At 34.1% G+C, this 25627-nt stretch overlaps 1 protein-coding gene across 2 annotated transcripts; it reads right to left on the reverse strand.

Moving 5' to 3' along the window:
* Nucleotides 1-1102: 1102 nt before the first annotated feature.
* On the reverse strand, nucleotides 1103-25018 carry LOC149544695 (protein VAC14 homolog). Of its 2 annotated transcripts, XM_089795276.1 has the most exons (6): nucleotides 24468-25018; nucleotides 17965-18201; nucleotides 10073-10184; nucleotides 9781-9846; nucleotides 1545-1634; nucleotides 1103-1418 (listed from the first exon to the last, which is right to left on the reverse strand). In XM_089795276.1, the coding sequence occupies exons 3-6, from the start codon at nucleotides 10118-10120 to the stop codon at nucleotides 1272-1274; spliced, it is 351 nt and encodes a 116-aa protein (XP_089651402.1). In that variant the 5' UTR covers nucleotides 10121-10184; nucleotides 17965-18201; nucleotides 24468-25018; the 3' UTR covers nucleotides 1103-1271. The 2 variants fall into 2 exon arrangements, with proteins under 2 accessions (XP_089651402.1, XP_089651403.1); XM_089795277.1 differs by lacking the exon at nucleotides 17965-18201 and having other exon boundaries at nucleotides 24468-25000.
* Nucleotides 25019-25627: the final 609 nt, after the last annotated feature.

A 25627-nucleotide genomic window follows, 5' to 3' on the forward strand; every position in this document is an offset into this window, starting at 1 on the left:
GAAACAACATTTGGCTAGATTTGAGACTGAGAAACAAGCAACTGGCTATATGTAGATGGTTTTTATGAAGCTGGTGCATGGCCAAATGGGGTTTGTTGAACATGTTGCTATGAAGATTGCAAATGTTGACCATACTATTGCAAAGATTGTTGGGCCTGCAATTGTGAATGAAATTGTGTGGGTTGTTGGGCATGTGGTTGTGAGTGTTGTTGCACCTATTGATAATCCTTAATAAACAAAATTTTAATTATATAATGAAGGTGTATTGCAGGAATGGTATATCTTCAATACAATTCTTTCTCAAAGGTAAGAGCTACTAGCTATGATACATCTCCCTTGTATTGATAATTGTTGGAAGTAAAAATAGAATCTTAAATTAACAAATTTTTTAAATATATGCTAAAGTAAGTGTACTCCATCAATAAGGTATATCAAAACAATTTGCCAAGACAACTTGCTGAGTTACATGTGAGAGACTTCCACGAAACAAATCCTGCACCACAGTTTTTGCTTGACAAACTTTTAAGTGACTAAGAAATTGTTCCAATAAAGAGAGAAGTAATGTCAAAAATTCATGACTATCATATTGGAGTCCATTATCTAGTTCCAACGTTCTTGTAAATGCAACTGAGTCTACTGCAACCTTCTTGCCCAAATGCAGCTGTGAAAATAGTCATGAAAGTTGGCATAAAACTGGTCGTTCTTGCAAAAGTTCAAGCTTGGCAGAAAAGAAACCATTTCTAAATGTTGTATTCATGTAAAGGCATTGAAGTATGTTATTAGCATAACATGCTACACCCAGGTTTGTTAGACCTAAAGGAAAATCCAAACTAGAATGTAATGATTCATGTGGGTCTACACCAAGTGTTGTTGTGGTGTCTGCCACTTTTTGCCATAGCCCTTGTTTTCAAAACAAATATGTGTAGTACCAAATATCAATGAAAGAAAAAAGTGCTTTCCACGATGGTATTAGAATGAAAGAATCCTAATCCTTACAAGTATTCATTAATCTTAAAAGAGACAAGTAGTATACCTGAACTGGTCACAATCAAATGTAGCTTAAAGATCCAATACATTATATAAAGAAAGAAAGAAAATGATATGCTCAAAACATATTTCATATTAAAATCAAAATAAGGATAACTACTACTTCAATTGCTCACTTTATGGTCACAATCTGTAAGAATATCCTACAAGAGTAAATTCAAATGTAACTTTATTATCCAATACGTTGTGTAAAGAAGCCAAAAAAAGATACGTTCAATACTATTTCATATTGTGCTCCTATAGTTTCTCACTTTGACAAAGTGGTCTAAAAGATGTGCAACACTTTGCACATTAACATCTGAGTTAGCTGAGAGTTTGCATAGTGCATAAAAAATTTGGTTAAAGAAGAAGATAAACTCTCCCCTTGCAACCTGTATGCATCAAGTTCAATATATTTTCTTGTAAAACTATTGAAATCATAAGCATAAAAAGATAATACTTTTAAGAATATCAAGTATAAATCTAGCTTCACTGAAGCTCACTAGTACAGTGAATACCTTTGCTATATTATAGAGGGCTTCACAGGCATAATAACCGACTCTATTGTCTTGATCAGTGAAAGAGTTGAGAACAGGAGGAACAATTTTCTGATTCAAGACAAAGAGATCATATCATATTCAAAATTGTGGAAATATCTGAAGACCAATAGAGTGATGTTATATGATGCCAAGCCACTAAGAAAAAATTCAACTTTAAAAGCAATGCTTTAGTGCGCAGGTACAATGAGCAAAATTGTGGAATAGTAAATGAGCAAGCTGAAACTTGTTAAACAACATTCAATCTGTTCAATAGGAAAAATAAAAGTAGAAGGCACAAAGAGCCAACATAAAATATACTATAGGCCAATTGTTTAAAGTATTCTCACAAGAAAATTTTGTTGTCAAATTGTAATTTACATATTTACAAAATTGTTTCTCCAATTTTATAGTATCAAAATATATTCTAAAAAATCTAATATTCTCATTGTGGTTCAAATACTCAAAGTGGCATCCAAGATGGAAATCTATTCAATGACTCTGGGTCTTCCACCATGTGACTTCTAGTGGGAATTTCTAAGTTGTTATCTGACTGTTAATGCTCAAAAGGAGCTAAGTATTGTATTTCTCATGAAGAGCTAAGTATTAATATCAGTTGGCTCCAATATACAATGTCCCCTACTTGATATTCATGGTATGAGGGCTTCACTTTTCGAATCCATAGAATGGACTGGTTGGACTACCGTAGATGCCATCCTGGGTGCTCATTCTGATTCAATAGTTTTCTTGGGAGGGGACTTTAATGTCATTCTGGACATCTCTAATAAAAGAGGGGGGGTGTAAGTTTCAATTACAAAATCAAAAAGATTTCAGGAAGTGGTTAAATAAAAATCATTTGATAGAAATTGGTTCCCAACGGAACCTTTACATGGACCAGTAGACAACTAGGATTTAGTAATATTTAAAAAAAAACTTACATTTTTTCTTCCTTGGAGATCTAGTATCTTTCCCCATTACCTTTAAAGGATCCATAGAGGCCATCAATGGATCAGACCAATTTCCTATCAGCTTAGAGATAAAAGTCCACGTAGATGCCCCTTTAAGTTTACGCATATGTGGCATAGAGCCCTAAACTTCTCTTGGTGGAAAAATGTTGGAAAGAGGAAAAACCAATGGTTTCTAACTTCTAAGCATTTTTGTTTCACAGTAAAGCTAAAACCACTTAACAGAAATTCAAAAATTGGAATTGTCAACAATTCAAAAAATATTTTTGAGGAGAAATCTGTATTAGAAGAGAAATTCAACATCTTGAATGAAAAGTCATTGAGCATAGAATGAATCAAGACAGCTATATAAGAGAAAAGAAATAGATGGAGAAATATTGAAGTATTTTATCCAAGGAAAAGATCATCTGGAGGTAGAATTCAAAAAAGACGTGGATTATGGAAAATGACAGAAATGCAAAATTCTTCCACAATAGTACCAAACAAAGAAGAATCATATATAATAACGCAATTTTAAAATCTTCAAATGGAGATACTATTGATGACCCAAGGAGATTTTTAGAGCAGCTTTGGGGTTTTTCAAAAAAAATCGAATAACGAAGAAGACTTGAGGATAAGAGCACAATAAAACTCCTTAACATTGCAAAGATAATTTAAAAAGATCAAAGTAACATGATATAGATGAAGCAATTGGTCATGAAAAGTTGAAATCTGCCCTATTTTAGATGCAACCAAATAAATCATCCAAACTCAATGGATTCTAGCAATATTCTCCCAAAGGTTCTAGAAAATAATAGGAGATAAAATGACCAAGACTATTGAAGCAACATGGAAAGCTAGGAATTTCATTGAAGAAATTAGCAATAAATCAATTACCCTGATTCCAAAAAAAGAGAGGGCTTCCACATCAGATTGCTATAGGCAAATATCTTTATGCAATACCATTTACCAAGTGATTTCTAAAGATATGACTAAGAGGCATTAAAAAGTCATAGATGGCATAATCTCAGATGAGCAAACTGGATTTGTGACAAGCAGATATATTTAGATATATTTTAGATGGAGTTATTATTGCAGAAAGTGGTCCATCCCATCCAACAAACTAAGAAAGAATGCATGATAATCAAATTGGATATAAGGAAGGCCTATGATAGGGTAGATTAACGCTTCCTTATCAAAGCTATGGAGGCTTTTGACTTCAAAAAAAGGTGGCTCAATCAGATATTCAATTGCATATCTACACCAAGATTTTTGGTCTTGATAAATAGATCTCCTGAACGCTTTTTTGAAGTTTCCACAGGATTAAGGCAAGAAGTTACTCTATCCACATATCTATCATCCTAGCAAAAAATTTGGGAAGAACAATAAAAAAGGAGATGCACATAGGCAAAATAAAAGGCATTAAAGTGACTAGTCTGGTTCCACCAATTACTAATTGACCATTTTCTGATAACACTATGGTTTTTGGGATTGCCAAAAGAAGGAAAGCCTAATATTTGAATACTATTCTGCAGAAATACTCTTTGGCCTCTAGACAAGAAGTAAATAAAAATAAATCAAAAGTTTTCCTTTTAAATATCTCACACAATGAAATTTTGAGAATCCTAAATTATAAGAAAGGACATCTCCCTTGTTTATTTTTTAGACTTTCATTGGAAAAAGGATTGAGAACATAAAGGTGATGGGATCTGCTTGAGCAGATATCATAGATTAAATCAGCCTCCTGGAAAGGGAGATGGTTGTGTTGGTCAGGTAGACTAATTATGATCAAAGACGTAAAGATGTATTGTTAGCTATGCCTATTTACCTCCTCTCATGTATTGCTCTACCTATTGGGGTGGGATGGAATGTCAATCAACAATTTAGAAGATTTTTCAAGCTAGGTGCAGAAGAGAAGAAAACTATAGCATTACTAGCCTGGGATAAGATTAGCAAAGCAAAAGAAGAGAGAGGAGCAGGGATTGGAAATCTATTTGCTTGGAACAAACCATTGGGAGCGAAAATGATATGGAGAATGTTGAAGGATCCAAACAAGAAATGGGCTAAAGATTCTACAATTCAAATATCTAAGGGGCAAAGAGAGTGAACAAATCCTTTCTATTACAGATGCTCCCAAAGGTTCAAGGATATGGAACTTTATGCAAATATGTCGATCAGTGATATCAACCCAGTTATCCTGAGATGTTCACAAAAGGGAAAAATTCAAGTCATGGAAGGAGCCTTTGGTAGGGCAGCCTAGTTTGGACTCTCTTGGTCATAGACGAATTAAAAATTTCTTGACCAGGAGGTGCAAAGGTAGAGTTGAGGATTATATCTCAGTAGTAAACAGTGATTTCTCTCTAGGATGGCAATGGAAAAACTCTCATCCTTCAGTATCAGTATAAGAGGTGGATGTAATACTAAGTAATTTAAATAAAAGATCTATTTCATTGAGACAATGAGATGACAACATTATTTGGAATGGATCAAAGTTGGGATACTATAACACCAAGGATAGATAGAAAAGCATTATTTAGATGTGGGACATCATGGTTGCTAGAGTAAAATCTGATTGCTGCAGTAGCAAAGCAGGAAATAGAATAAAGGTTTATTTTTTGTATGTTTTGAATTTAATATTTTCAATAAACGTCCTATATGTGGTGGCATACCTAGAGTAGCAGTTCGATGAGCTCTCCAGATATAGCCACCTAGGACCGGGTGTAGATTCTTTAAATTAGAATAGTTTTAATGATTGTCAGATTCCAATAATAGGTAGTTAGCGGTTTTCAATTTCTTATCCTATTCTTGGATAGGGACGTTTCATATTCTTTATTTAGGGAGTCAATTTTTAGAGAGGAAAAAAGGGAAAGAGACAAGTGTTAGTTTTGGGTCGGATTCAGTATGTTTGCTAAAATTAGTCTCAATGTGTGGCTAATATCTCCCAAATGCACTGTTGGATTTTGATGAGCTTTGGATATGTTGTTGTAGGCCTAATTGCGCCCATCTTCACCAAGGAGATCTAAGAGTTTTGATCTGGTTCAAAAGTTATTCATGTTTGAGTGCAGGTCTATCTAGAGACAGCACGAAGAAATGTTTTGCAGAAAAATGTACTATGTTGCGTGGTCAATATCTCAAGTTTGAACCATTGGATTTCTCTCAAATTTTTATATGTTGTTTAAAATCTAGTTGTTCAAAATATCAATGGTTGGATTGAGTAAATCTTTTCTGGTTCGAAAGTTATTCATGTCTGAGTGCAGGTCTATCCAGGAGGCAGCAAGAATGTATTTTCTGGGCAATTTGTTTTAAGAGTTTTGTTTAATGGATTTAGTGGATGGAAAAGATATTTTGGAGGATTTATTTTCAAAGTTTTGTTTTGAATATGATTTTAGTGTGTGATCCTGAAGGTTGTAGATGCCCCTTGAAGCAACTTAGTTGAGTGACTGATTCCTCCTGAGTTTTCCAAGGTGTGGCTCTGCATCATTTTTGGTATCAGAGCTCAGCAAAAGGTTTGCGAAAAAGTAGTTGTGTATATGTTTGTGTGATTGTGAAAGATTGAGAGAAATACTCTGAGAAGAAGTCCAAGAGACTAGATAAGAAGAAAATAACCTAGCTAAGGAATGATGGGACAAGAAGAAGCAGCTTTATTGTATCTTTTTAGAAGGTATCGACAGAGAAAGGATTCTAAACAGAAGGAGATAGAGGAAAAGAAGAAAAGAGATAAAGAAGAAAGGAGAAAAGAAAGAGAAGAGCTAAGCAAGATAGAAGAGGAGATAAACAATTTGAGAAGGAAACTTGAAGAGAATGAAGCTAAGTTGAGAAAAAATAAAATGTAGAAAGAAGAAGTGCAGCAAGTAACTATTGGTGAGAGCAGTAATGAGACAAGTCCTATGGGATTTGAGTGTGAACAATTTGTGGTTGGAACAGTAACATGTCCTTTGAAAATAGAGAAAAGTACAATGCTGGAAGGTACTCCTATGGAAAAGATTTTGGAGGCAACTAATGAAGCCTTAAATATGTATAATGAAGAAAAATGTCAAGAGGAATGGCATGAAGATGAAGCTAAAGAATGTGTAATAGCAAGTTCTAAAGAAGAATCTGATTTATGGGAAAAATTTGCAGCCATTGTGGGAGAATGGAAAAGGCATGGCGGTAGTATGGAAACTCAGCTTGAAGAAGAAAGGAAAGAGTGCAATATTGTTATTGTTCTTGAGCAAAGTTGTAATAAGAAAGAGATATTTGAAAGTGAGATTACTACATAAGATCAAGATGATGATAAATGTTTAATAAAGGAAGAAGAGATAAATACGATTCTTAAGATTCAAGATGTGAAACTGGTTGATAGTCAAGAAGCAGATAAGTTTATGGTTACTATTGATGAAGATAGATATGATGCACATTACATGATGTATAAGGAAGCTCATATTCAAAAAGAGAACTCGAATAATCTTAATGCTAATGATATGTTTTCTTCTAATAATGTTTATGCAGGAATGCAGATTTCATGTATAGTGAATCATGCTGGAGAATTTTCTGTGACATTTACAGCATTAAAGAATCAAAGCTACAATGTGGAGAAGTTGGACATTATCTTTGTTTTTCTTGTAGATATGCTCATCCTAGTTCAAAGAAATTGGAAAGTTCGAAAGAAGAATGAGACTCATTTCTACAACACATCATCTCAAGAGGACTTGAGATTCATTCTACAGGGGAGTATGTTGCAGTAGCAGAGCGGGAAATAGAATAAAGGTTTATCTTTTGTATGTTTTAAATTTAATATTTTCAATAAACGTCCTATATGTGGTGGCATACCTAGAGTAGCAGTTCAATGAGCTCTCCAGATATAGCCACCTAGGACCGGGTGTAGATTCTTTAAATTAGAATAGTTTTAATGATTGTCAGATTCCAATAATAGGTAGTTGGCGGTTTTCGATTTCTTATCCTATTCTTGGATAGGGACGTTTCATATTCTTTATTTAGGGAGTCAATTTTTAGAGAGGAAAAAAGGGAAAGAGACAAGTGTTAGTTTTGGGTCGAATTCAGTATGTTTGCTAAAATTAGTCTCAGTGCGTGGCTAATATCTCCCAAATGCACTGTTGGATTTTGATGAGCTTTGGATATGTTGTTGTAGGCCTAATTGTGCCCATCTTCACCAAGGCGATCGAAGAATTTTGATTTGGTTCAAAAGTTATTCATATTTGAGTGCAGGTCTATCTAGAGACAGCACGAAGAAATGTTTTGCAGAAAAATATACTCTGTTGCGTGGTCAATATCTCAAGTTTGAACCATTGGATTTCTCTCAAATTTTTATATGTTGTTTAAAATCTAGTTGTGCAAAATATCAATGGTTAGATTGAGTAAATATTTTCTGGTTCGAAAGTTATTCATGTCTGAGTGCAGGTCTATCCAGGAGGCAGCAAGAATGTATTTTCTGGGCAATTTGTTTTAAGAGTTTTGTTTAATGGATTTAGTGGATGGAAAAGATATTTTGGAGGATTCATTTTCAAAGTTTTGTTTTGAATATGATTTTAGTGTGTGATCCTGAAGGTTATAGATGCCCCTTGAAGCAACTTAGTTGAGTGACTGATTCCTCCTGAGTTTTCCAAGGTGTGGCTCTGCATCACTGATTGCCAAAAGCATACATCTTTTCTTGGGCCAACCTATAGAAAAGGATCTAAATTGCAAACCAGTTCCATAATCTTGGATTTTAAGGGCCTTCCAAGAGTGTTCTTTGCGAATATCAGAGAGGGATTGGATCAATTATTACATGGTAGTCAATAAACTCAAACGTATTGGCAATGGTTTTTTGCTAAAATTAGCATGGCAGAGTGCTCTAACTAATGATATTCTATGTATCAAAAGTAATGTTAGTCTTTGGATGCATCTGGAATCTTGGCCCTTCTATTATCATTCTAGAGTTGTGGCCCTTTAGTGCTCTAACTAATGATATTCTACATATCAAAAGTAATGTCATTCTTTGGATGCATATGGAATCTTGGCTCTTCTATTATCATTTGGGAGTTGTGGCACTTGTAGGATCATTCACAAATAAAACTTTCTAGTTGGGGAAGTGGAAGTATATCAATGTCAAGCCTAGTTTCAAGCGGCTAGATGACTTTGCTAAAGTCTCCAATCCAGAGGCATTCTATGAGGAGTAAGCTACATGGTGGCCCCTTTTTTAATGCTTTTGTAGCTTCACCTTGATGTTTTTGGGGTTGCTAAGCTCTGGCATGAAGATTATACAGGAAAATATTTATAATGTAATGGTTTTGTTGACAAGTTCTATCTTTAGGTCCTTGTAATCAGTATGGACATTTTGTCATAAAGTCCATAACAGTAAATGAAATGATACATGCAACTCTATGAAATGGATATGTGGGCCATACTATCTATGGCAGTATGTAGAATATTATACTCATAGTTAGATGGGTATATGAAATTGTATAAGTTTCTGATTGTAGGATATACTGTCTGAATGGAAAACAATAAATGGTCACTGGGCAACCCTTTTGGATGTAAGTTTTTAAGATATCAATATGATGTTCACAACTTGGGTTGTCTTCTGGGTCGAAAAAAATCAATATATTTGGATTTATCACTTTTGTATTATTTAATTTAACTTATTGACCATCTACTTTTTAGGTAGAATTAAATTGCGTATCTCTTGTTTTAGTTTCAATAATAAAAAAATTCATGGTAACTATATAATATTTTCTATTTGAATAAAATCTAGTACTTTTATATTTTGTTTTAAAAGTCAAAAATAAAGTTATATTTATTTTGAAAATATTGTGGATGCAATATTTCTATTTTAAAAAGAATTATTAAAGGTGAATTTAATGCCAAATTTTTTAACAAATTTTACCCCTTGCTGAACTTCATTCTAATTTTATTGTTGACAAACCTGGACTCGGATTTGTACCTTGTGACTTAGGTCTACATTATACCTATCTGCAATACATCACCCTAGTAAATTTAATCATTGTCAATTAACTACTAATTTGCAATGATTACTTCAATAAGTAATTTACCACTGCTTGAAAAATGGTCATACAAAACAAAAGCAGTTCAAACTTCATGCTACTCAATAAAGATATAGAGTTGGACCACATGATCAATTCATTTAGCACATTACTTATCGATTAGCACAAATTAACAAAACAATCATGTCTTAGTAATTATTTTGGTTGATGCTTCTCAAATTGTATGCCTGTTGACTTCCTATCTTCTCATACAAAACAAAGGAAAATGTGTTAAACATCATAAGCTACACTCACCTCAAGATGTTGAGCAACTTCTAATGCCAAACCAATAGTTGCTGCAGTCAGCCCTATGAAGCCACCCTACGTACACCAAATGTGTTGTCGTATTAATATTAAAAAGTGTATTTTTACCACCACTTATGAAAAAACATTGATTATTTTGTGCAAAAAGTGCCTTGTTCACATAAGAGTAAGAGTAAAGATTAGAATGATGCAATCTTGGCATGTCTGCATTTGTATTATGCATTTACTGTTAATTGTGTCCAAGTGCATTTTCGATACAAGTGCATAAGGCTCTGTCATATACCTTTATGTGATTTGCTTGAGGAGAGAGAAAATTCATGTGTAAGCACATTGATTATTGCTGATATCTTTTCATGGTCCCCAAAAGTGGTCAAATTTTTCATAACTCCTTCAAGCTATTTCAGAAGAAAAGTATTAGCACAAATATGAGAAAATTTGACACAGAACCTGGTTACCCAAACAAAAAAGTTATCACCATCCATATTTCCATTTTTGCCAATATGCTAAAAGAAATTTCCTATTTCAAAACTGCATTGTACTTGCAAAGCATGTGATCATGTCATAGTAGTCCTAAAAAATAAGGATATATAATACGTTGTAACTTGTAATAGAATCATGCACATTTCTCAACCTCGAGATTAAAAATGTTATATTGTACTATTAAGTAATAAAAATGTGAAACCAATACGTAGCATCGCATATCTTTGCTATAAAATCTGAAAGTAAATTTCAAACAACCAAGACAAATGCAAAAAGAAAAATAGAAAATTATGTAAAATTGCAATTAAATGAAATGGGATCAAAGAGTGTCAATGGGGTTGTGCTCAAATGGCAAGTCCATAATGTTCTCATCTTGGAGATCCATGTTTGATCCCCCCTGCAGCAGCAAATAATTTTATACACCACTATGCTAATATCAAAGCAACATAGCAAAATATATTGCCACATCTATCAATGTCTTAGTCCAATTGACATTACTAAATGCCAAAATACACCACCATATCAATGTTTCGGCTCAAAAGCAATCGTGTGAACATAAATAATCAACCATCAAAAAAATCATCATCATTTTGTTGTTGCAAATTAGAAGCACAAAAAAGTTAAAATCTTCCTCTTCAATGACTTTGGGGAGTTGTCCACACTTGTAACCACGAAGGAACAACTCAGTAAAAAGCTGAAGAGAGAAAGGCCAACGCAGTTAGTATCCTAGTAAGATGATTAGGGTTATGGTTATATATAGGGTTAGGGTTATATATAGCATTAGGCTTAGGGGTAGGGGTAGAGTTAGGGTAGAGTTAGGGTTAGAGATAGGCACTAATTTCTGCAACCTTCTCAATCATAAAACAATCCATGGTCTCAGTTGCTTCCCGCAAGTGAAGATTGTTCAAACCTCACAAACAAAAGAGGGTCGAATCTACTCCAAGAAATCAACTATATAATAATGTTTCTCTACCTTGCAATTCTTTTGGGTTTCCAAGTTGGTTCTTCAAGTGGCAACACCTACGGTAAGAATATCCAAGAATCCTACCTTGGGAATTACTGCCTAACTGGAAACAATGGCTGCTGAAGTAGCAAGAACAAACATTGGCCAATATTCAGGTTTTGGTAATGAACTGTAGAATGTATGACTAATATCATCAGGGTTCTTGATCAAATAAGTTGCTTGCCTTGAGTATGTCATCATCAGAGCAGGGTAGACAATACTAGAGAAAGCAATCTGCAATACAAAACTCTGATTTTGTCATTAAACAGAAACCAAGTAATAAATTGGATTAGTAATAGTTTATTATGAGATTTCTGAATTTAATTATGGAAGATTATTTGTCATCAACATTTTGGATCACACTATGATAGTGTACAAAAGATCAAAAAGAGAGCAATTACATGATCCATAATCAGGATGGAAGAGATCAAAAGAAGAATATTTTTTTTTGATTTCTTGTATTGCGACGATGGATCATGTAGCATGATCTGAGAAATTAATGATAAAAATTCTTACACAAATCAATCCAGAAGTAGAAGGCCTATTGAAATGCCCTAGGTCAGCAAACATAGCCTCAGAACCTGGTTTAAATTATGAAACAATAGATTTCTTTAGCCTCTCTTTGTAATTGTTTCTTATAGCAGGAGTCAGACTAATTAATGACACAAAAATAAATGACATTATTCCTTTCTGCTAAGTGGAAAACTGGACAATGGCATGCACCACGTATTGATCAGTATATGTCCCAAGAAACCATAAAATGAATAAAAATGCCAAATGTACCTCAAAATATTCAATAAGCTTATGGGAATGCCAACCCAATGGTCCTGCATATATCACTTGGCTGCCTCTTTTCATAAGTAAGAGCTGCAGTTCAGCAAGATGTTGTAATGAATCTCTACAATTCATTAGAATTTAGAATAGACCTACCTTACTTCAGATATTTGCACTCCAATTTTCCTTAGGGAGGAAAAGCTATGAAGTTTATTGGATCCAATATGAAACATTTCTATTTATGGTGTCTATGAGTGTAGATAGATCATGAAAATAGTTGTGTTTACCTCATCCAAAGATTCAAAGATATCAATGTTGGGTTGGTGGATGGTATAGACTAGTGTACAACCAGTATCCACTGTGTTACGCACAGTACGCATTACTATAGCTGCAGCATGAGCATCTAATCCTGAAATTGGCTCATCCATGAAGATTATGGAAGGGTTAGCAATAAGTTCTATTGCAATTGTAAGTCTTTTCCTCTGCTCCATAGAAAGGCCTGTCAACCCAGGAATCCCTATCAGAGCATCCCTCAGAGGAGTAAGCTCCACAAGTTCCATCACTTCTTGCACAAACATTTGTAGTCATTACAACAAAGATCAACAAAAATACCTGCTATTTATTTCTTAAAAAGGAAAGACTGTCTATGCAAACCACTGCATGTAAGGAGAGGAACTTAAGATCCCACCATTCTAGTTCTCTCATCAACATCTCATGGTAAGCGAAGCCATGCAGAGTACAAAAGTGATTCATAGACTGTGACGTTTGGGGATTGGATGTCATTTTGTTCACAGTAACCCAAGATACAAGCAAATGTTTGTTGTTTCTTAGGGTATCTAGAGATGCTTATACTTCCTTCTATGTAGCCTCCTATTTTTCTCCCAGCCAAGACATCCATCAATGTAGTTTTTCCTGCTCCACTAACTCCAACCAAGGCTATAAGCACCCCTGGTTTGAAGGATTCATATACGTTTTTGTCCTTAGCTAAACAAAGAAATTCAGCATTTAGGACTGAGGAGTAGATTCAGATATTCACAAACACTGAAAGGATTTCATGAAAGCTCGTGAATTACCTTTGAAGTGTTTTCCAAATGAATCTACAAGCCCAAGTTTCTCTCCAAGGCCGCTTTCTCCAGTTCTGCTTACATGTTTCTCTTCAATTGCATCTTCAGATAGTACACACTATGACTTCCCATAAGCTATAAATGGAAAAGGTTCTATTAGATCTCCCATCTCAATAAAAAAAGTGAGAAAATGCTAATACATTTAACCTTTTAATAGCATCATGGAGTTACGGTTGAGGAAAGCTAAAGCCAAGGTAAATGGTATATTAAAAAATACACAGAATCCTATTAGTGCTCCAATACCAATCCAATAAAATCTAGCTTCAGCAAGTAGACCACGAGCTTCTATTATCGCATGCCCCAATGTCTTGTTTGAGGTAGAACTATTAGACTGTGTAAAAGTGAAATATTTAGAATAAATAATGTACATTATATGAGTAGTACCACTTGACTGCATGTAAGTGAAATATTTAAATGAATTTACTTGGCTGCCAATGTTTGGCAATCTTGCTAGCATTAATGATTAATCCAAGACCTCCCTCACTCACTTTATTCCAACTTGGAGCCAAAAATTCATTTACGGCAAGGGCATTTTGGGTGTAAGACAATGGGGAGCACCAATATGCCCAAATCCACCAGTTGGGTGTACATTCTCTATTGAACAAACATCATAACATCAAACATTTCTTCGAAAAGTTCAAGATTGCGAGAAGTCATTTGCTTCAATTTAAATAGTTGTATTGTGTAATGTTGTAAAATGTAGACTATACCTCAAGAAATCACAAATCTTCCTAGGATCAACACAACAAATAAAGTAAATGATCCAAATGTTTGTGAGATGATCATACTCTGACCAGAGGATGCAATGAACTTGAAGAGCCCCAATGCCATTTGATGGAGCATAAAGAGGAGAAGTACTTGCCTAAAAAAGCAACAGACAAAAGAAGGGATCTTTAAGAGCAACCTCTCACTATTTGAATGACACCGTGACTGTTATGAAGTTTTGATGCAAGTCCTGGTAAATTTTGTTCCGTAGAGCTTATTTAGATGGGATGACTGTTTATAAGTGGTGCTTTCATTCTTCTGATTTCATTAATAGCCCACTAAGCTAGACATCAAGCATACAGACATTAAGACTTTTACTATACAATCTGTTCATTTCTTGAACACTTGGATAATATTAATGAGGAGTGGTTGCTGAATGTTTTGCATTTACTTGCATATTTAAGATGCATTTTGTGTGTTATAGGTTAGGGGAATACCCCTTTTTAGTCAAATTAATAGTGATTTGCATGTGTGGTTTGGAGAGGGTTTTCAGACCCTATATAAATGTCCTGTTCAATAGGATATTTTACGTCAAATAAGCATAAGCACTTGTGTTGGAAAAATAATAACTTTATGTGCAATTGAAAATTTAGTCTGATATAGGATCCCTTTTAGATGCTTTGTTGTTTTGAAGACTTAATAAGAGGGGTGAGCTGTAGCAGAATAGTGTTGGACAAAATTTTCAAGGACTTGGATATTATCCAAGAAGATTTTAGCCACTATTGTTGTGAGGTCAATTTTTGAGGGCCCTGACTTCTATCATATCCACATGAACCCTTCAAGATTCAATCATGAATCCCAAAACTTAACAGAATTTTGTCTAAAGAAAAAACTGTCCCCAACTAGGGAAGATATCATTAAAGATATTTAAGGATCTCTTGTGTGACTGTGTCTGTTATACAATCTTCTCAACCAGTGCTAGAAATAAAATACCACTAACATGGTTAGTTTTGTAAAATGTTTATCATACATCAGCAAGCATTGTGCAAACTTGATGGCATTTCAAGATAAACAATCTTTCTGAAGTATTTGGCTCATTGTAGTTGAAGGAGATGGTCAATTTGGAGGAGGAAATATTTAATTCTTTCAGCAATTTGTTGAGGGTTTTGCTATTGATTAAAATTACCACTCATCTTCTTTCCTCGATTGTAGAACAAAGATCTTTTAGTTGACATGTTTCTATGATTTAATTTACTTCTCCTGTATGACATGTTAGGGAAACATAGAAAAATTGTTTCTCAAAGATCATGGAAATGCTTATAGACAATTAAGAGTGAAATGAGTTTGCATTAAGATTATCGTTGGATATACTAGGACACTCAAGTCTCCAATTTGATAATATGTAGCAGATGGTAATTTGTAAGAAGAATCTATTACAGTTCAAGACTGATTCCACCGCTCTACCTGACAAATTGAGCTATGTTGACATCAATATAAATGATTTATAGGTCACTTTGTTCAACTCACATGTTATTAATCATGTAACTCAAGGGCAATCAATATGAATGAGTTACAAAATCCAAGCATCACCCATTGTAGGATATATAAATTTGATTAGATAACAGAGAAAAAAGTTTTCTATCATGAAGTACAAACTGAGGTACAAAGTATCATAAATAATAGCTGCACAGGGGATAAAATGATCTATTTTATTCATTGTATAACTCAAATTCCAAGAAATAGAAGGCCTATTGAAATGCCCCTGGTTTGCAAACATAGCCTCAGAACCTGGCTTAAATTATGAAACAACATATTTCTTTTAGCCTCTCTTTGTAATTATTTCTTATTTCAAGAACTTTAGCAACTATATATGAATTCTATGAAGATTATTGAGCTACACAACTTTGCCAAGACTATATTAAATGAAAATTAGGCTCAAACCTATTATTGCTAAGATAGTTCCTCCCAGCAGCACCCATCCATGTTTGCCATTTTTTTCAAAGAAATGGACTATGTAATAAGGGCTGATTGCCTTGAATACTGCCAGGTAATATTTACTAATGTTGTATACTCCAATGAGGGGATTGGTCATGAACCAGGAAATTGTTATAGGGGAGAAAAGAAAACTAACTTTACTATTACCAAATCTTTGAAGAAAGAGTAGTAGAAGAATGGCAACTGGCACACCCACAACAGCACGTGCGTCAAATTTTGCATTTATGATGAGAAATATTTGTGACCAGTGTACTATTCTATGGATCTCCACTCCCTGGAAAACTATTAAATGCAATTAATGTACATGTATAATGGTTTTTTTGAATCTTACCATCGAATAGACTAGAGTTCTGTACTTGAATTCCTTCAACAGCTGACAACACTAGTCAAAATATATTAAAAAAGGAAATCTTAGAACCAAATAAACCCATGGAATGGATCGAGATCTTTCATAACAAATTAAATGGAACACAAGAAAATTAGTCACCAGAAGCCTAAAAGTTGTTGAAGTAATAATTTCTCCCAGGATAAGTATGTCAGTGACATAGCAGTCAGACGAAATCTGATTCAAAAATATGATTAAGTTGGCCAAATCTCTTCACCGTCAACCGACTGACTCAGATTTGATTTCAAAATACAATCTTTATCTTTATCCTCACGTGAGTACCTTGTCCACCTACAGCAGGGACATTAACACCCCTGTAAATTTATATCTTAGTTGTAGTATCTCTTTACAAAGGTTGCAGATTGCAGTGCAGAGTTTTGCATATTTAACAGTTTTCTTAAATGAATTCTTGCAGAGTTTTGCATATTTAATAGTTTTCTAATATGAATTGGTGCTGCCAGGGGGTCTAATGACCATGAGGATTTCATGATAGATACCCCTTAATTACAGCTTTTGAGAAGTTTCACATAATGATAACACATGTATTAATAACTAATAACACATGTACTAATAGTTGATCGTTGTACTGATAGTTGATCATTTCTCTGTGATTGGTCCATTTGTGTTAAAATTACTATTTATTTTGATGAGTTGCTATTGGAAGGGAACATAATGGGTATCAGACGAGGTTTAAAGTGACACTTTTGGACAACTTTGCACTCCATGGCCTCTATAAAGAAATTCAAAAATCCCTGAAACCTTAGCTTTAAGCTCTTGAATCACTTATGAATGTACAACAAAAAATCAACTATAATTGTACACTAAAAAATTGGCATAATTCTACTTACAATTTATAAGATCTAGATATGCGAAATTAGCTCAATGGCTATTAGATCTCTTCTCCCACCGTTGCAGCAGTGCTCTCAACCTCTTTGAAATTATGGTTAAATGATCTAAATACTATTTGCTCTATTTTTTCCTTTCCTTTTTTGAATAAGTAGTTCACAAAAAAACTACTCACTATTTTCTAGGTTTTTTTTATGATTAATTGCTTCATGTTAGTATTAGTAACAATAAGTGGCCCCATGAAATTATAATTTTTGTGAACCCTCTATCTTTTTCTAAAGAATAAGAACAAATGATGTCGAAGATATTGAGAATTGAAGGAATTGTTTTAAAACCTAAAATTGCAAGAGTGAGGGCTCCATCGTCTATCACCATGCAAGTGCCGAACATCACAACAATAAGCAAAATTCTCTATGCCATTTCACTCTTCTCAAGTGTTTCCTTTATCTTGGAGTTGATATTCCTCAAATTATTTTATTTTTCGAAGTATTTCAAGTTTGAATCTGATGCTAAGTGATGGAATCAATTGCCAGGTTGCTGACCCACATTCACATGTTGACATAACAATGAATACAGAGAAAATTTACCCCCTGAATAAAACCAAAATTGAAAATTGGAATTGGAATTATACTCATTAAAAAAGAATTTCACCTATTGTGAATACCATCATCCAAATATATCCAAATATATATTTAATGATAATAGTTATATTTATGCTTTGGATGAGATGGGTAAGATTGTGTGAGTTTATCAATATCAATGTTTTCTTTCATCTTGATGATAGATCATTTATTTGAAACGCTGATAGTAATAAACTCATACACATTCTTATCCAAAAGCATGACGGAATACACATTGCTTACCTTCTCCGTGGTCATCTGTTGTGATAATAATTAAGACATACTTGATTAGGCCTATGAGTGTTATAGACCAATATATGATGCTAAGATATCCCAAAATATCTACTTCTCCTGGATTTGGAATATCAATAGAAGCAAAAGTGTAAAGGGGAGAAGTTCCAACATCTCCATATATGATTTGAAGAGTTCCATAGCAAGCCACAAAGTTCCCCACTTTCCAACATCTTGCCTTCACTATGCCTGACAAAAAAAAACACATTTCATTATCACTTCTACAGTGCTATTGACCATGTCTCAAAAAGAAAAAATGAAAAAAACTAAACAACCCTTAATATATACAAGATATACTTGATATATATGTTTTGATGGAATCACAAGTTGAAGAATATTTGATATGTATGTTTCATGAACTAATGTGTGAAGAGAAGCGATTGAGCTTCCTTTTGAAATTCTCAATTGCTATTACTCAACTTATTTATATACCCATATAAAACTATATAGATCCATATTCAGACTGTTTGATATCATAAACTATTTAGAAAAAATCAGTTTCTTTCCTCCTAAGTTCCAAAGTAGGGGAAGATCCCAAACATAAAATCATCTACATAAAATGAAGTAGCAGCTCACCTTGGGCTTAGGAAGACTAAACAAATAAGACTGAGAAATTGTTCTTTCTAGAACAACTGAAATCTTTGGCACTTCACTATTCTTATCATTTTCATCATCTTTACCTTCACTGGCTTTCACTATTTTGGACATCTCTATTTTGTGATCATTTTGGACCTCTGAATCATCCATCTCTGTAACCAGGCCATGATGAGTGCCTATTATTGGATACATTGTTTGGAGAGGGTACTCTAGCAAAGAAATATGAGCTAATAAATGCAAATATAGTCCCTCATTCAACTATGGATGACTCTTCCATAGAACAAAGTGAAGTGAATCCTAGGACAGGGGCTTGCAAGATGGAACTTTATGAATTAAATGCTCCATCAAAGATATCTAATGGTACAAAAGATGATGATTTCTCATTTTCTTCTTGCTTGAATATCTTTGACACCCCATTGAAGAACCCCATACTTCAATGCATTACTAACATGTAAGCTTAATAATCATGACCTTCAAGCTTCTCCAGATGTGCCTAAGTGTATAAATGATCAAGATATTTCTCCTTGCTTGAACATCTTATCTATTAAGGACATTGGCAGCTCATTAAAGAACACACATTTCTTCTTGCTCAGGTGTACTTTAGTCTACTACACACAGGGTGTAGGAGGTCCTTCCAATAGAGGCTTCTAAGAATGAGCTTTCTCAAATAGACGATTCTTATGTAGAAAATAGTGGTGACAGGTCTCCTTTCCTGAATACTTTATTTGTAGACAAGATTGTTTCTACATTGAAGAATTCTGAAGTTGAACACACACATAGTGTTGGCGTTTCACCTTGTGTTATATGTGTTTTGATATCCTTCCAGCAGAGGCATGTAAACTAGGAATGTCTGAGCTTTCAACAGATGATGATGCATTTTCTTGCCTCAAGGAGTTGTCTGTAGAGATAAAAAATATTTCATTGAAAACACCTATGTTTACAAAAAGTATAGATGATTCTACTAGAGATGAGAGTGGGGATGTCCCCTCAAAGATGGCCAAGAATACAGAGTATCATGACAGATCTCCTTGCATTGAAACCTTGTTTGTAGATGACAATCCCCTTTCATTTGGCATGGATAATTCCACTACAGATCAGATTGTGGATGATCTTCCAATAGAAGATTGTGGGTAGGAACTTGCTCAATTAGATGCTTGATCAAAGATGTCCGAGCTCACAAAGGACCAGGATAGATCTCTTGGCTTGAACATTGTGTTTCTAGAGGGCATTGGTAATTGTGTTGCAAGTAGTACTCATGAAAAAAGTTTTTTTAGCTATGAAGGATTCTATCTTAGAAGAGAACCAGGTTGTTCTCCCACTAGAGGCTTGCAAGATCAAATGCAATAAATTTGATACTACTTTGAAGTTGTCTGAGCTCACCAAGGATGACAGCTTATCACCCTACTTAAACATGGACTCTATTATTTTATTGGAAATGTCTAAAGCTACAAATGGCACTGACTCTGGCCTACAAAAAATGTTGGAGATTCATTAAATAGAATATTCAAACTACAAATGGCACTGGTGAGACAAGGCTCTAGCATATCATTAGAAATGCCAAAGCTTGCAGGCACTAATGGTTTATTGCAGTGTGCGGATATTGATATTTATCCTTCAGAACAAGGCTCAAAGATCCTTCCAATAGATTTTCATTTTAAAATGGATCATGATAATCCCAACTTTCAATCTGGCAAAGCTGTCAATAGTGACCTTACCAAACTCAGTTTAAGGCATCTTCGAAGGCTATACAAGGAACCCAAATATTGAGATTTCCCTCCAACATTAACTTTAGCATCAGGGGAAAATTGAATGATTACATCCAAAAGTTTCTCAATCACACTTGCAAAGTTATGGGATGATCCCTTATAACTTTTAATTTTCCCTCTTACATCAAAAATTTTAATAGATCCATTACCTAAGTTTACAGGGAAGGTCTTTTCAACCTGAATGGCCTTATCCCCAGTAACCTGCTTATCTTTTTCCAAAAGCTTTTTTGTCTTTTCCTCTTTTCCTTTTCTTAGTCTTTTGGCGAAATAACATAAGGCCTCTCTCCATGCATTTCAATCTGAAAAACTTCTCATGCAACCAAAATAAAAAAACCACAAGATCTCTTGAAATAATAGGAGCCAAGTTTAATTGAAAAGTGTGAGGACTCGCTCTTCCACCAATGTTTTGACTTGAAGCTACTACGATATTGTGGAAAATTTTAGAGTCCATGGCTAGCTGAAGGGTGTGTGGATCTTCAAGAATGTGACAAATGATAGTAGTTAAAACATTGTCAAATCCAGAAAACAAGCACTTAGTTGGCAAGCTCAGCAATGCAGCCAATCCACCCTTTTCAAGGAAGTGCAATGCTATTATAGCATGGACTCTTGTTATCCTTGCATAGAGTTAAAGAAGATATTGTGTGGTAGTACAGGGAAAATGAATATGAATAAAATTGCAGACAATGTCAATTGCTCTTTTCTGCTCTTCACTTGTCATGTACCCTTCACCCTTGCTAAGAGCATGTTCTAGAATCTTATGTCGGTTATCACCCACATTTTTAGAATTCTGATGGCTTTCATCTCTCCTCTTCAACCGATCAGTAGTCAACACAATAGAATTTGATTTTGGCTTGCCCTGAACCATATGATCCAGAACCAGTAAAAATGTTGTCACATATTTTGATTCTGGCATCTTCTCCATTTCAACTTCTTCTGGGAAAAAGTTAGAGAGAACATCCAAAAAAGCACTCACAAACCATTTTTAAAAGACACTTGACAAGCTACATTATCTTCATGTAAAAGTAAAGCCAAAACATGTGACATCAAGGATAATAAACTATTATTGCTTCCTTCACTTCCATTGTAGAGTTTCAGCTGGTCAACAAGGAAAGAAATAACTCTTCCTCTATCCTGACCATCATTGTGTGTGCACAAAATTACTATAAATTCCCTCAAAGGGAAGGCCAGTGAGTCCTTGGTCTAGAGCATGTTAACTTTCATGATTCATCTTGAGTAATTGGCAAGATGATAGTCAGCAGCACATTAAAATTGTATGACTACTTTCATCCTTAGATTGCATAGGTACTTAAGATCAAAATGAGATGTTATAAGGTCTTTCTGATTATTTAGATGATATTTATAGCCATTTGGGGTAATATTGTTAGGCTAATAAGATAAAATTGCATTATAATTATCAACAAGTAAAAATGGTCAAATGATTATAATACAAAGGGAAATACCATGTTGGGCCATCTAAACCCATTTTTGGCACATTGGAAGTAATATAGGACTCATTTAGTTATTAGATCAATTATATGTCAAAAATTGTAAGAAGTTGTAAAGTTGCTTGACAACTTGTACACCATTTGCATTGAAAGTTGTCAATAGTTTTTAAACCATTCAACATCCTTAGAAGGAGGGTTAAATTAGTTGTATCCAATTGAAAGGTATTTATATACCCTATTATGGTTGAAAGGTAGGCAAATTCAATGAAATAGGATGTGGAAATTTAGTAAAAGAATGATTCTCAGTAATTTTCCAGTGAGTTTTGAGAGTAATGTATCTATCTCTCTATTATGAAGTAAAATTTTGAAGGGATAAACACTACCTTGAGTTTTCTGGTATTCTCTTCTTCTTAACTCATTAAATGCCCTGGGATTTTGTTTTGACAAGATCCAGATCTACAACCTTTGTAATCCCCAAATCAAATTATTGGATTGCAAGGGGAAATTGTGGAGCTTGGCGCATTTGGAGAACACTTTTCCCATTGGCTTGAAAACATACAGTTGACGTGGGCTCAATGGATTTATGCTTTCTAGCAATTTCTATGTGATAATCCTCTAGCTCTGCTCATCTCATCATTCTTGCAGTTTATGCGAGGAAAAAGTTGAAGAAGAAAAATGTGGTAGTTGTTGGTGGAACCAAGGATATTGATAAAGATTACTCTCCTGAGCAATATGAAGTGGTGAATATGGAGATAAAGTCTTATGGAAATCCTCCAAGTTGTGACATGGTGAAGAAGAATGGGTATCATTACATCACACATGAGAACAACATGTGTTAGTTGTCAGCATGTAATGAAATATATGGGGAAGATACAATCTTCGTTGAGAGACTTCTAGCAATGTCTAGATCACTTACAGTTAGCAGGTTGTTATTACAAACAGAGTCTTATGAGAAGGTAATGTCCAACTGTTACTATTTAAGTAGAGGTTCCAAATATGTAGTGCCAACATGCATAGACTATTTTGATTATAGCAGCAAGTTTTGGGGTATTCTGAGTACCATTCCCATTTTTCTTTAGGCTAGAAATTATAACAAGTCTTTGACTTTACTTAGTCTTGTGATTATCTTTCTAGATTTTTTTAGAGGAAAATTGAATAAGCTTTATGATTGGCCCAATTTCCTATTTAGTGACTCAATTATTGACACACAACAAGAACCAACTTATGTTTTTATTCATATTCACAAGGCTTGATGAAGGGAACACCATGGTCTTAGAAAAACATTTGATCTTGATTAGTAGGGACCAATAAAATAATGATTCAAATCAACAACCTGGTAAATCAACATAATAGTACAACCACAAGGGAATGACAAGCATTTAGTATCTTGTGCTTGGACCACCAAATTCACCATAGGAACTCAATAAAAAATAGAGAAACATTTAACCTTATATCAACCTATTGACATGATTTTTTATGTAGTAACAACAGCCAAAGGATCAAATTTATAACTCACTATCAAAATCAGCCTTATAAGCCTTTGTTTGTGCATTCTCCTTGATTACCTTTAACATTTGTTAACAAAATACTCCAAGTATGTTCATGGTTAAAAAAATACACAAAAGAAATTGGATGTATGCCTCTTAGAAGTTTACAAGAAGTGAAGAACTTCATCATTGATAGGAATTAGGCTTTAACAATTTACTACGAATAGTCCTTCAAGTATTTTGCAAGGCTATTCATGTTGATCTTTATTAAGTAAACCTTATGAAGAGATTAAATACACAACATGTTCATGTAATATGTTGCTAATAAGAAACAAGCTAGAGAGGCATTGAAATTATGTGAAATAATTTTGTGAGTAGATATGGGTTTAAGTGGTGACATCTTGTTTGACGTTTTCATTAATATGAAAGCAGAAATATGAAAGGAACATGAAGAAGATAGAAGAAAAGATAACATATGAAAGGAAATTTCTAATTTTTAAAGTGCTATGGCATTAGAATTAAGGGTTCTCAGGCAAGTATGGAAAGATGATCAGTTTTCATTGTCTACAAAGAGACACCAGACAAGAGCACATAAATGCTCAGAAATTGGTTGTTTCCCAAGTGATGGAAATTTGATGCAGAGCACTAGAAACTCAAGAAGCATTACCAGGGCCATTTGACTGATCCAATATGAAGTGTATGCAGAACTATAAGGTCATTAAATGATGTAAACATGGCCAATAGTGCCATTTAAATACTATTTGAGTTCAAAATATGTTAGTGGAGTCAAAATGCCAAGTTTGGCTAATAAGGGCTAAATGTGGGTTTACGGGTAATTCAATGGTTTCAGCTAATGGTTCATGTTGTAAAGTTCAACTTTAACTCATTAAATCACAATCTAAACCAAATCTATAGCCTCCCCCAAAGCAAGCATTAGCATTAATACCACCAACCAATCACATTAGAAAGCTAATCATGTTTAAGTGGACAAAACCCTAGGTCCAATACACTTGGTCATGTGGTAGGGAAAATCAATTATTGCGCCAAATGATAGGTCAAATCTTCAACTTTTGTCACTAAAATAATCCAACCCCTTCCCATCCATAACATGGCCAAGCCTCTAGAACTAAAACCAAAAGAGAAGGAAAAGGAAACCTTACCTTGTCATTGTCACAGCCAAATCCTACAAACTTGATGCGTTTGTCTTTATATCTCCTAAAACCATACTTGGTATCCTCAAGAAGAAGTTGTACCGACTCCAGAATTAAATAGTTGGGCTTATTGTGGTAATGCAGGTGCACTCTATAGGTCATTGATGAGATAAACTGGTGCTCCTAGATCTCCGGTTGGAAGCTATACAACTGCCAGATCTGCTACTAGCTATCCTAGTGGGGACGCTGGAACTACTCAGATGCTGGCTCAAGCTTTGGTTTGTTCTTTGCAGGGAAAGTGTGAGTCCCCAGTATCATTCTCTGAAAACAATAATATTTTCCAAACCGTTCTTCATTTCTCTCAGGAAGCCACTGCATAGTAAGCGAGGGTCATTCTAAAGCGTGGGTGATCACCAGATCATACACAAATGACATGTTTTCCTTGCATATATTTGTTCACCGGAAATCCATTCATTTTCCTCTGAAATTCATCGTCTTTCACCATTTTTGAAGGGAGATATGAGAAAATAATGATTTTGTTCTACCCGCCAAATGAGTATGAAGAGGTTTATGATTTTTTAATTTTAATATATATGAACATATTTGTTATGTTTGGTGTTCTATTTCAAAATATTAACACAAGGTTTGTGTTTTTTTTTGTTGCCAATAAAAAATTCAAAGCCTTTGGAGGTAAAATATTTTTAAAACAATTTGTGTAAATTAAATTCAAAATGGTAACTCTTATTCATATTTGTAGAACATTTGAAGATTTAATTTAGAGTTTAGGTAAGTGTTTTTATAGAGGTAAAGTTTCATAGTTCTTAAGATATATAAATTAGCAATTGCATTAGGTACGCAATGTGATGTTAAGTAGGTATGGAAGGTTGATTAGTATGATATTTAATAAATAATATTATTAAATATATTTTATCAATAATAATATTTATATATATTTAAGAAATATAATTTCAACTATTAGTATAAAACAATAATTCCTTTTATTATGAATAGTGGAATAAAAAATTAAGAATCTATATGAGTAATAGAAATAGAAGAGAATTAAATTAAGCATAAAATTATCAATCCATCCATTTATTGATATACCTCTTAGAGGAAAATTGTATCAGTTTGTAATATTGATCGAAGAGTCCAAAATGATGAATAAAATC

The sequence above is a fragment of the Cupressus sempervirens genome, chromosome 8 (assembly GCF_028749045.1).
Source record: "Cupressus sempervirens isolate cs-2001-9-10 chromosome 8, ASM2874904v1, whole genome shotgun sequence".
NCBI classification, from domain to species: Eukaryota; Viridiplantae; Streptophyta; class Pinopsida; order Cupressales; family Cupressaceae; genus Cupressus; species Cupressus sempervirens.

What these genes read in the sequence shown, in the direction of transcription:
- LOC149544695 (XM_089795276.1), bottom strand. Translation starts at nt 10,120, where the DNA reads ATGTGCTTACACATGAATTTTCTCTCTCCTCAAGCAAATCACATAAAG. An exon ending in CTCAAGCAAATCACATAAAG is followed by an intron (nt 9,847 to 10,072) that starts GTATATGACAGA and finishes TGGTGTACGTAG; the next exon opens with GGTGGCTTCATAGGGCTGAC. An exon ending in CCCTCTATAATATAGCAAAG is followed by an intron (nt 1,419 to 1,544) that starts GTATTCACTGTA and finishes TGATGCATACAG; the next exon opens with GTTGCAAGGGGAGAGTTTAT.